Source organism: Chiloscyllium plagiosum, chromosome 16 (genome assembly GCF_004010195.1).
Source record: "Chiloscyllium plagiosum isolate BGI_BamShark_2017 chromosome 16, ASM401019v2, whole genome shotgun sequence".
NCBI lineage: Eukaryota > Metazoa > Chordata > Chondrichthyes > Orectolobiformes > Hemiscylliidae > Chiloscyllium > Chiloscyllium plagiosum.
Genome location: NC_057725.1, coordinates 70,131,065 through 70,144,395, shown reverse-complemented (window position 1 = coordinate 70,144,395; position 13,331 = coordinate 70,131,065). Strand labels below are relative to the sequence as shown.

At 44.5% G+C, this 13,331-nt stretch overlaps 1 protein-coding gene across 1 annotated transcript in view; it reads right to left on the bottom strand.

The window, feature by feature from the left end:
• rapsn (receptor-associated protein of the synapse, 43kD) overlaps nt 1-13,331 on the bottom strand; it is a 34,846-nt gene that overhangs the window by 20,408 nt on the left and 1,107 nt on the right. Inside the window, exon 2 of the mRNA XM_043706349.1 lies at nt 685-857. Within this exon, the coding sequence (XP_043562284.1) occupies nt 685-857 (173 nt within the window). The remainder of the gene's footprint in view (nt 1-684; nt 858-13,331) is intronic.

Genomic DNA, 13,331 nt, shown 5'->3' with positions numbered 1-13,331 from the left:
CCAAGAATCCTATCTTTAATCCTGTACTCAGCTTTCAAACTCGACCTTCCAAAACGCATCACCTCGTATTTATCCAGGTTGAACTCCATCTACCATCTCTCAGCCCATCTCTGCATCCTGTCAATGTCCCGCTGCAGCCTACAACAGCCCTCTATTCTGTCAACGACACCTCCAACCTTTGTGTCATCTGCAAACTTGCTGACCCATCCTTCAATCTCCTCATCCAAGTCATTAATAAAAATTACAAACAATAGAGGCCCAAGGACAGAGCCCTGTGGAACACCACTCACCACAGACTTCCAGGCAGAATATTTTCCTTTGGAAGATTAGTGGAAGTGTGAATGTCTGAGTAATGGTTCTCTAATGGCAGCCACTACTCTTGACAATGGGGAAGAGCTGGCACAAGTCGACTACATTTCAGACATTGATCAGGTCCTGGAATCCGGAGGGAGACCTGAAGACCCTCACGGAGTCAGGAACAGGAGCAATGTGTCATCCTTGAGGACCAAGTACATCACCAGGCATACCACCTGGGAGGAGGTTTGACATAAAGGTATCGCTGCAGGGTCCAAAGGCAGAAAGTTACCACCTGAGTGTGGTGGCACACGTGTAACTGACTGCCCTCCTCAGCAAACCTCTGCCACGACCCAGACTATGTTCTTATCCTCGAAGAAATGACCTAACATTGTCTGGACTTTTGTGACTAAACCAGGAGGAGGGATCAAAGGAACCAGCCGGTACTATAGAGGAACTGGAAATAGGAGGGAAAAGATCCAGTTGCTGTGGTCCACCAGGTACCAATGACATAGGTAGAAAGAGGAAGGAGATTCTGCTGAAGTAATATGAGCAGCTCGGGGCTAAATGAAAAAGCAGAACTGAAAACGTAGTACTCTCCATGAACAAAGTGACACAGGGTCAACTAGATCAAAAAAGTAAACACGTGGCTCAAAGATTAATGTGGGAGAAACAGGTTCAAATTCATGGGACTTTGTACGAGGGAAGGAGGGAGCTGTTCCAATAGGGTGTGCTCCACCTGAATCACGCTGTGATCAGAATCCTGACAAAGTGCATACCTAGGGCTGTGGATAGGGCTTTCAATATTTGGGGGGACGGTTTGATTACTTGGAAAATTATGAAAACATTTAAAGTGGGGAAGGACTCAGCAAAAGTCATTAAAGTTTCCAGACCAAGTAATAGGACAGAGAACATGGAAAGAATCAGGAGTCCACCTTCAGGCATAGCAGAGAAGGTGGGGAGTGGGGGGGGGGGGGGGGGGCGGGGGGGGCAGTAAATGCAAGACTGAAGGTGTTGTAGTTAAATACATGCAGTGTATGAAACAAGGTAAATGAGTTTGTAGCACAAATTGAAATTAGCACATTCTGTAAAGGGATCAGGGCTGGGAACTAAATATCCAAGGACACACACCCTATCGGAAGGACAGGCAGCTGGGCAAAGGTGGTGGGGTTGCTTTGTTAGTAAGGAATGAAACTGAACTGATAGCAGGAAGTGATAATAGAGTGGGAAGTTGTAGAATTTGTGTGGGTTGAGGAACTGCAAATGGAAAAAGACCCTAATGGGAATTACATTAGGTTAGTTACAGCGTGGGAACAGGCCCTTCGGCTCAACAAAGCGCACCCAACCAGACCCATTCCCCTACATTTACCCCTGCACCTAGCACTACAGGCAATTTAGCATAGCCAATTCACCTAACCTGCACATTTTTGGACGGTGGGAGGAAATTGGAGCACCCAGAGGAAACCCATGCAGACAATGTGCAAACTTCACACAGTCAGCCGCCTGAGGTGGGAATTGAACCCAGGACTCTGGTGCTGTGAGGCAGCAGTGCTAACCACCGTGCCACCGTGCCTCCTCGCAGTAGTCAGGATGTGGGAAGAAAATAAATCAGGAGATAGCAAAGGCACTGTTACCATAATTATATGGATTGGAAAAATCAGATTGGTAGCGGATCTCAAGAAAAGGTATTTGTGGAATGTCTACGAGATGTTTTTGGAATAGCTTGTGGTGGAGCCCATTAGGCAACAGGCAATTCTAGATTTGGTGATGTGCATTGAAGCAGATTTGATTTGACTTGAGGTGGAGCCATGGTGAAGGAACCCCCTAGGGGGACAGTGACCATAACATGATAGAAGTGACCCTGCACTTTGAGAGAGAGAAGCTGGAATCAGATGTGACAGCATTACAATTGAGTGAAGTTAACTACAAGACATGAGGGAGCAGCTGGTCAGAGTTACAGTCATAGAGTCACGGAAGGCGAAAGTGAAGACTGCAGATGCTGGAGATTAGGAGTCAAGATTAGAGTGGTGCTGGAAAAACACAGCAGGTCAGGCAGCATCTGAATTTCCTGATGAAGGGCTCCTGCCCGAAACGTTGATTTTCCTGCTCCTCGTATGCTGCCTGACCTGCTGTGCTTTTCCAGTACCACTCTAATCATAGAGTCATGAAAGCCTAAGAGGGAAATCAGTGGAACAACAATGGCAGGGGTTTCTGGGGGTAATTCAGGATGCACAGCAGAAATTCATCCTGTGGAGAGGATGAAGCAATCATCGCTGGCAAGGGAAGTCAAGCACAACATAAAAGCAAAAGGAAAAAGGATGGAATATGGTGAAGATAAGCAAGGAGCCAGTAGATTGGGAAGCCTTAAAAAACCAGCAAGAAAATGAGGCAAGAAACATAGTAACGCAGAACTGAGGAAATGACAGAGGAACAGAAAGGTACTCTGAATCAGTTTTCACAGTGGAAGATACCAGCAGTATACCAGAACTTCAAGAGAGTCAGGGGGTGGAGGTTCCTGCAGTGGAAGTGACTAACGTGAAAGTACTGGGGAAGCTGAAAGGTCAGAAGCTGAATAAATCACCTAGACCAGATGGACTACACCCCAGAGTTCCAAAGGAGATAGCTGAGAAGATTGTGGAGACATCGGTGGTGATTTTTCAGGGGTCACTGGAATGAGGGAGAGTCCCAGAGAACCAGAAAATGAGTAATGTAACACTACTGCTTAGGAAGGGAGGGAGGCAGATGACTGGAAACTATTGGCCAGTTAAACCTAACTTTGGTTGTTGGTAAGTATTTAGAGTTCATTATTAAGGATAAGATTATGGAGCACTTGGAAGTGCATGGTGAAATAGGGATGAATCAGCAAGGCTTCATCAAGGGGAGGTCATGTCTGATAAATTTAGATTAGATTACTTACAGTGTGGAAACAGGCCCTTCAGCCCAACAAGTCCACACCGCCCCTCCGAAGAGCAACCCACCTAGACCCAATCCCCTACATTTGTCCCTTTACCTAACACTACGGGCAATTTAGCATGGCCAATTCACCTAACCTGCACATTTTTGGACTGTGGGAGGAAACCCATGCAGACACAGGGAGAATGTGCAAACTCCACACAGTAGTCATCTGAGGTGGGAATTGAACCCGGGTCTCTGGCGCTGTGAAGGCAGCAGTGCCACCGTGCCACCCACGATTTGTTAGTATTCTGTGAGTAGGTAATGAACAAGTTAGACAAAGGAGAGACAAAGTGGACATGATTAATTGGGATTTTAGAAGCCTTTGACAGGGAGCCGCACAGGAGGCTGTTAAATAAGACAAGAGCCCACATTGTTAGGTGTAAGGTACTAGCATGGATAGACAATTCGCTGACTGGCAGAAGGCAGAGATTAGAGATAAAAGGTTATTTTAGGATGGCAGCTGGTGACTAGCGGAGTTCCAATGGGTTCCATGTTGGAACCACAACTATTCACATCAGGGTCCTCGAATTAAAAGAAAGCATTGAAATAAAATAAAGCTTTCTAGACCTCCCATGTGAGTTATCAGATGGAAAAAAGATAGAGAGATACAGGTATAAAGGCAATAGATCAGAATTTCAAATGGTAAAAGGGTTAGATAGGAGTTACAAGTGCCAAAGAGGGGTAGTTACAAGTTGTAGGTGATAAAGGGGCAAGAGAGATTTACAGGTGCAAAGAGCAGGACTCATCTAGTTCACTAAATGTCCTTCGGGGAAAGAAATCTGCCCATCCTTACCTGGTCTGGCCTATATGTGACTCCAGACCTACAGCAATCTGGTTAACTCTCAACTGCCCTCTGAAATGACCTAGCAAGCCACTCATTTGTATCAATCGCTATAAAGTCTCAACAAAGAAATTAAACTGGACAGACCACCTGGCAGTGACCTTGGCACCAGAAACAACAATGGCAGAAACAGCCCTACCAACTCTGCAAAGTCCTCCATACTAACATCTGGGCACTAGTGTTAAAATTAGGAGATCTGTCTCTCCTCAAGCATCAGCCTGACATAGTCAATTTTGTTGAATTATGCCTTACAGATAATGTCCCAGACCCCACCAATCATTATGCCTGGATATGTGCTGTCCCACCAGCTGGACAGATAAAAGGTGGCATGGACACAACATGCATTCTGGGTGGAGGATTTAAATATCCACCACCAAGAATGGCTTGGCAGCTGCTCTACTGATCTAGGTTATTAGGCCCTAAAGGACATAGCTGTGAGATTGGGCCTGGAGCAGATGGTGAGGGAACCAAGAGACAAAAAAACATTTGACCTGATCCTCACCAACTTACCAGCTGCAAATGCATCTGTCCATGAACATTAACACACAGACGGATTTGGGTGTGCAGGTTCACAGTTCCCTAAAGGTGGCCACAATGATTCAGAAGGCATATGGCATGCTGGCCTTCATCAGCCAGGGCATGGTGAACAAGAGTTGGCGAACCATGATGTGGCCATATAAAACGCTTGTTAGGCTGCATTGGGAGTATTGTGTCCAGCATCTGCTGTCCTCACTTTCTCCTAGAAGAATCAGAGCTGAAAATGTGTTGCTGGAAAAGCGCAGCAGGTCAGGCAGCATCCAAGGAACAGGAGAATCGATGTTTTGGGCATAAGCATGATTCCTGAAGAAGGGCTTGTGCCCGAAACGTCGATTCTCCTGTTCCTTGGATGCTGCCTGACCTGCTGCGCTTTTCCAGCAACACATTTTCAGTATTGTGTGCAGTTTTGGTTACCACACTACAAGAAGGACATGGAAACTTTGGAGAGAGAGCAAAGAGGGTTCACCAGGAAGTTGAAAAGTGTGGTGCTGGAAAAGCGCAGCAGGCCAGGCAGCATCCGAGGAGCAGGAGAATCGACGTTTCGGGCATAAGCCCTACTTCAGGAAAGTTGCCTGGTCTCAAGGACATTGGCTATGAGGAAAGGTTAAAAAGACCAGGATTGTTTTCACTGGAAAGATGGTGGCTGAGAGGAGACCTGACAGAGGTCTACAAAATTATAAGAGGCATGGATAGGGTGGATAGTCAGAGGCTTTTTCCCAGGGCTGAAGTTTCAATTACAAGGGGACACAGGTTTAAGGTGAGAGGGGGAAAGTTTAAGGGAGATGTGCGAGGGAAGTTTTCTCATGCAGAGAGTGATAACAGTCTGGAACACACTGCCAGAGGAGGTGGTGGAAGCAGGCACCTAGCAACGTTTAAGAGGCACCTGGATGGTTACATGAATAGGGAGGGAATAGAGGGATACAAACCGAATAAGGGCAGAAGGTTTGTTGTTTAGTTTAGTGAGGGCATAATGATCAGCACAGGCTTGGAGGGCCGAAGGGCCTGTTCCTGTGCTGTACTTCTCTTCTGTTCTCTTTGTTCTTGTGTTCTTAATTGTCAGGACGATCTGATACCCCGCTTTGTCTTCCTGATTTCCTTATTAAGAAGGTCCCTCGACTCTTTCCACTCTTCAGGAGATTCAGTTGATCTCAGTTGTCTATATCTAATATATGATTCTTTTTCATTCTTGACTAGAATCGCAACACTATAACAATTCATCCATTGTTCCCTAATCTGACAAAGAACAAAGATCATTACAGCAGAGGAACAGGCTCTCCGGCCCTCCAAGCTTTCACCAATCCAGATCCTCGATCTAAACCTGTCGCCTATTCTCTAAGGATCTGTATCCCTCTGCTCCCTGCCCATTCATGTATGTGTCTAGATACATCTTAAATGACGCTATCGTTCCTGCCTCTACCACCTCCGCTGGCAACGCGATCCAGGCACCCACCATCCTCTGTGTGAAGAACTTTCCACACAGATCTCCCTTTAACTTTTCCCCTCTCACCTTAAGCTCGTACCCCTTAGTAATTAAGTCCCCCACTCTGGGAAAAAGCTTCTTGCTATCCACCCCGTCTATACCTCTCATGATTTTGTAGACCTCAATCAGGTCAACCCCTCAACCTCCATCTTTCTAATGAAAATAATCCTAATCTACTCAACCTCTCTTTAAAGCTAGTGCCCCCCAGACCAGGCAACATCCTGGTGAACCTCCTCTGTAACCTCTCCAAAGCATCCACATCCTTTTGGTCATTTACCAGCTTCACCTTTCACTTTAACAAGAACATGATGCCTCTGAACTCTTTTATCTCACTTTTGAAGGCCTCCCACTGGCCATTCGTCCCTTTATCTGTAGACAGTCTATTCCAATCAACTTTTGAAAGTTCTTGTCACACACCCTTACAATTCGCCTTACTCCAATTAAAAATTTTAACTTTAATGGAAGACTTATCGTTTTCTTTAACTATTTTAAAACTTATAGTATTATGACCATATCAAAAGCGTTCCCCAACTAACACTTCAGTCACTTGCCTTGCCCTATTTCCCAAGAGAAGGTCAAGTTTTGCTCCTTTTCTAGTAGGAACATACACATATTCATAAAGAAAATTTTCTTGAACACATTGAACAAATTCTCCACTATCCAAACCTTTAACATTATGGCAGTCCCAGTCAATGTTTACAAAGTGAAATCCCTTACTGTTGCAACCTTATCATTCTTACGTATATTTGAGATCTCTCTACATATTTGCTTCTCAATTTTCCTCTGATTATTCAGGTGCCTGGAGTACAATCCCATCAAGGTAATCTTTCCTTTCTTATTTCTAGTTTCAACCCATATACTTTCACGAAATGATCCCTCAGTTATACCTTCTCTAATTACAGTATTGACATTTCCCTGAATCAAAAAATGTCACTCCCTCTCCTCTCTTTCTATCAAAGAGTCATAGAGTCCTACAGCATGGAGACAGGCCCTTCAGCCCAAACTGGTCCATGCCGACCAAATTGTCCATCCACGCTAACCCCATTTCTCTGCACTTGGGCCGTATCCTTTCCTATCTATGTATTTGTCCAAATGACTTTTAAATGTTGTTAATGTACCCACCTCAATAACTTCTGTTGGCAGCTCATTCCATATGCATACCACCCTCTGTGTAAAACATTGCCCCTCATGTTCCCTTTTATTTTTACCCTTCCAACTTTAAACTGATGCCCTCTAGTCCTTGATTCCTCAACCCTGGGAAACAAGACTGAGTGCATTCACCCTATCCATGCCTCTCATGATCTTATAACACTTCTATAAGATCCCCCCTCAGTCTCCTACACACGACCCCTTGTCCGACCTCTCCCTATGATTCAGTCCCTTGAGTCCTGGCAACATCCTTACTCATTTCTTCTGCACTCTTTCCAGTTTAACAACATCCATCCTATTGCAAGGTGACCAAAATTGAACACAGTACTCGAAGTGCGGCCTCACTAACATCCTGTACAACTGCAATATAACTTCCCAACACTTCCCTATACTCAATGTCCTGACTGATGAAGGCCAGTGGGTCAAAAGTCTTCTTCACTGCCCTGTCTACCTCTGACTCTACTCTCAGGGAACCTTGCACCTGAACTCCAAGGACTCTCTGTTCCACAACCCTCCTTAAGGCCCTACCATTCACTTGGATTTGATTTTCCAAGATGCAAGATCTCACACTTATCTGTGTTAAACTCCAATTGCCATTTCTTGGCCCACTTCCCCAGCTGATCAAGGTCCTGCTGCAATTTCTGATAACCTTCCTCTTTCTCCACGATACCCCATGTTTGTGTCACCTGCAAGCTTACTAATCATACCTTGTACATTCTCATCCAGATCACTGATATAGATAACAAACAGCAATGGGCCCAGCATTGATCCCTGAGGCACTCCACTAGTCACAGGCCTCCAGTCCAAGAAATATCCTTCTGATATAACCCTCTGCTTCCTACCATCAAACTAATTGTGTATCTGATTTGCCAGCTCCCCCTGGATTCCAAACGAGCTAACCTTCCAGAGCAGCCTATCATGTGGAACCTTAACCAAAGCCTCACTGAAATCCATATAGACTACGTCTATCACCCTGCCCTCATCAACCTTCCTTTATCAAAGATCTCTAATAAATTTGTGAGGCATGATCTCCCATGCACAAAGCCATGCTGTCTACTCCAAATCAAACCGTATTTTATCCCTCAGAATCTTCTCAAGTAAGTTACCCACCACAGACATTAGGCTTACTGATCTATACTGCCAAGGCTTTAATTTGCAGCCCTCCTTGAATAATGGCCCAACATTCGCTACCCTCCAATCTTCCGGGACCTCACTGGTGGCTAACGATAATTCAAAAATATCAGCGAGGACCCCTGCAATTTCTTCTCTAGATTCTTGCAGTGTTCTTGGATTCATCTGGTCAGGACAAGAAGATCTATCCACCTCCATACATTCTAATTTATCCAACACCTCCTCTCCTGTGATATGGACTGTCCCCAAGATGTCACCACTAACTTCCCCAAGTTCCCAAGTCTTTATGTCTTTCTCCATGGTAAACACAGAGGAGAAATATTCATTGGCAACCTCACCCATCTCCTGAAGTTTTACACATATATGACATATTGGTCCTTGACGGGCCGTATTCTCTCTCCAGTTATTCTTTTTCCTTTAATATACTTAAAGAACCTCTTTGGATTCACCCTAACCTTCTCAGCCAAGGCTATCTTCTGCTGCCTTTTCACTCTACCTTCTTCAGTAAACTCCTGTATTCTCTATGCGAAAGTCAGGACTGCAGATGCTGGAGATCAGAGTCAAGATTAGAGTGGTGCTGGAAAAGCACAGCAGGTCAGGCAGCATCACAGGAGCAGGAATATCGACATTTCGGGCAAAAGCCCTTAATTCCTGATACCTTCAGGGATTCCCTTGATCCCAGCTTCACCATCACAGGAACATATGGACCTTGAACTCTAGTTCTCTCACTTTTAAAGGCCAGTCACTTGCTGGAGGTCCCCTTCCCTGCAAACAAACTACTCCAATCAACCCCTGCAAGCTCCTGTCTAATTCCATCAAAATTCACCTTGCCTCAACGTAGAACTTGAACCTGTGGACCAGTTTTGTCCCTCTCCATAATTATTTTAAAATTAATAGAACTATGGTCACTGGTCCCAAAGTGCTCCCCCACTGTCAGCTCAGTCAGATGCCCGCCCCTATTTCCCAAGACTAGGTGGAGTTTTGCCCCTTCCTGAATATAACAAATTCCACCCCATCTCAGCCTTTAAAGCTCTGGCAGTGCCAGTCTATGTTAAGAAAATTAAAATGCCCTCCTATGACAACCCTATTTCTCCTGCAAGTCTCCACAGTCTTTCTGCATTAGTTGTTCCTTTAATTCCCATTGACTATTTGGGGGCCTATAGTACAACCCCAATACCGTCATCATCCCCTTCTTATTTCTTAGCTCCACCCACAAAGCCTCACTGGATGATTCTTCAGTTATTTCATCTCTGACTGCTGCTCCGATACTCACCTTAATCAAAAATGCAACTCCCCCTCCCCTCTTGCTCTGTCTCACCTAAAGCACCTGTACCCTGGCACATTGCTCTGCCAGTCCTGTCCCTCCTTTAGCCATGTTTCTGTAATGGCTATAATATCCCAGTTGTGCGTACCTATCCACGCCAAGTCCATTGGCTTTACCTGTCAGCCCTCTTGCATTGAATTGGATGCAATTCAATCGATTAGGTATTCCTCACTCCCTGTCATGTTCCACCCCGACCTGTCTCTTCCACTTAATGTTTCTGATTACTGTATCTCATTCCAGCTTCATACTAGCCTCCCCACTGTTGAGGATCCCACCCTTTTCAATTTCATCTGAATCATGGAACATTAAGCTGCCAGTCCTGTCCTTCCCTCAGCCAAGATTCTGATAGCCTCTACATCCCAGTCCCATGTTCCGATACATGCTGTAAGCTCATCAGTTTTACCTGTAACACCTCTTGAAATAAATGCAGAGTTACTTCGTTTTCCGACTTTCTCATCTGTCTTTTGTAATTAACTTGCTCTTTCCTGATTCAGAACTATCTTCATTTTTTTTTTCTGTTTTCACTATTACAAAAATGTCTACAGGCTCCCGAAATGGAACTAGCAAATCTCCCCACCAGGATATTGGTCCCTTTCCAGTTCAGGTGAAACTTGTCCTTTTTGAACAGGTGTTTTCTGTTCCAGAAGAAATCCCAATGATCCCGGAAACTGAATCTCTGCACACTGCACCACTTCTTCAGCCATTGATCTATCTCCTCTATCCTTTCATTCATTCCCTCCTTAAAGCGCGGTACCAGATGTAAACCAGAGATTACTACTTTTAATGTCCTGTTTTTTTAACTTTTTACCTAACCCTTTATATTCACTCTGCAAAGCCTTAATCCTTTCCCTAACTATGTTGGATGCACCTCTTAAAGATCATTTTTTTGTGTTAAACCTCAGGAGATGGGAGAGGTATAACTTGAATATTTTGTGCCAGTTTGTTCAATTCCCGCCTCAGGCGACTGTCTGTGTGGAGTTTGCACATTCTCCCCATGTCTGTGTGGGTTTCCTCTGGGTGCTCCAGTTTCCTCCCATAATACAAAAGATGTGCAGGTCAGGTGAATTGGCCATGCTAAAATTGCCATAATGTGAGGTGCATTAGTCAGAGGGAAATGGGTCTGGGTGGGTTACTCTTCGGAGGGTCTGTGTGGACTTGTTGGGCTGAAGGGCCTGTTTCCACACTGTAGGGAATCTAAAAAGAAATGGAGGGCTAGAGAACTCAGAAATAAATACAGATATTTTGAGAACAGTTCACATTACAGAGGAGGGAATGCTGGAGGTCTTGGAAAACATAAATGTAGATAAATCTACATGACCTGATCAAGTGTATCCCAGGATATTGTGGGAAATTAGGGTGGAAATTAGGGAATTACAGAAATACTTATATCATCAATAAACATGAGTGAAAGACTGAAGTGCGGCGAATGTTGTGCAATTATTTCAGAAAGGCTGTAAGGAGAAGTTTGGAAAGCCTGTGAGTCTGACATAGGCAGTGAGCACATTATTGAATGTGATTCTGAAAGATAGCTTTTACATTCATTTGGAGCAGCAAGGATTGATTAGGGACAGTCCGCATCACTTTGTGCAAGGAAAATTGTGTCTTACAAACTTGATTGAGTTTATTTTCAATGAAGTAACCAAAGAGGTGGATGAGGGCAGGGTAGTGGACATTATTTACTTGGACATTAGTAAAGCCTTTGACAGGTTTTCACATGGATGAGCTTGTCAGTTGGACACAAAATTGGCTTTATGGTAGGAAACAGAGGGTGGTGGTGGATGGTTGTTTTTCAGACTGACTAATGCACTTAAGCCTACACATCCCTGAACGCTATGGGCAATTTAGCATGGCCAATTCACTTAACCTGTATATCTTTGGACTGTGGGAGGAAACCGGAGCACCCGGAGGAAACCCACACAGACACGGGGAGAACGTGCAAACTTCACACAGACAGTCACCAGAGGCGGGAGTTGAACGTAGGTCCCTGGCGCTGTGAGGCAGCAGTGCTGACCACTGAGCCCCTTACAGAAAGCACTTCAGCGTTTCCCCTCACTGCAAACCAAATTCAACCCACCAGTGCCTGTGACCAGCAGTGTTCCACAAAAATCAGTCCACTTTTGTTTGTCATTTATATAATTGATTTGGATAGGAATATAGAAGACAGTAAGTTTGGGGATGACACCAAAATTGGTGGTATATTGGGCAGTGAAGATTATCTAATATTACAAAGAGATCTTGATCAAATGAGTCAATGAACTAAAGAGTGACACATGGAATTTAATTTGGATAAATGTGAGATATTGCATTTTGGTGATATAAACAAGTTGGCAGGACTTATATAGTCAATGGTAAGGCCTTGGTAGAACAGAGAGACCTAGGGGTTCAGGTACATAATTCTTTGAAATTTGCGAGACAGGTCCACAGCATTTAGCAAGCTTGCCTTCACTGCTCATACCATTGACTATAGGAGTCGGGCGTCATGTTGAGGTTGTACTGGATGTTGATGAGGCATCTTCTGGAGTACAGTGTCAAGGTGTGGTTGCCTTGTACATAGGAAGGCTATTATTAAACTGGACAGGGTTCAGAAAAGATTTACCAGGATGCTGCCAGGAAGAGAGTGTTTGAGATGTAAAAACAGATTGGAAAGTCCGGGACTTCTTTCCTGGAGCGTAGGAGGTTGAAGGGTAACTTTATTAAAGTTTATAAAATCACGAGGGGCATTGATAAGGTGAATGGCAAGGGTCTTTTCCCTAGGGTGTGCTACTACAATGTAATGTTTATCGGTGATTGGTTTATCAGACTGTAATGTTTATCCTTTTAACTAGGATGTTATTTTTAACTTATACTGTGAATCACTGTCAGGCAACTTTTTTTTTCATATTTATTGCGCTTTTTGGATCTAAGATTTGTGCTTAGACAGTTTGTAACTAAGGTGACATTGCAAACTTGTCACTGTACTCCTGGACTTCTGCACTTAAGTACACAGGACAATAAACAATATTCCAATTCTAGGGTGGGGGAGTTCAAAACTGGAGGGCACATTTTTAAGGTGAGAGAAGAAAGATTTAAAAAGACACGAGGGCCAATGTTTTTAAACACAGTGGCTCATGCGTGGAATGAACTGCCAGTGAAAGTGGTGGATGCAGGTACAGCTACAATGTTTAAAAGACATTTTGATAAGTTGGGGTGGCTCAGTGGTTAGCACTGCTGCCTCACAGAGCCAGGGACCTGGGTTCCAATCCAGCCTCCAGTCAACTGACTGTGTGGAATTTGCACATTCTCCCCGTGTCTGTGTGGGTTTCCTCCCCCATTCCAAAGATCTGCAGGTTAGATGGAATGGCCATGCTAAATTGCCCCATTGTGTCCAGTCATGTGTAAGCTGAATGGATTAGCCATGGGAAGATGAAAGCTTGCAGGGATAGGATAGGGGTCTGGGTGGGATGATCTTTAGAGGTGCAGTGTGGATTCGATGGGCCAAGTGGCCTTCATCCACACTATAGGAATTCTATGAAGTACAAGAAAAGGGAAGTTTGGAGTGATATGGGCCAAGCACAGGCAAGTGGGAATAGTTTAGTTTGAGAACATGTTTGGCATGGATTGTTCAGACCAAAGGATCTGTT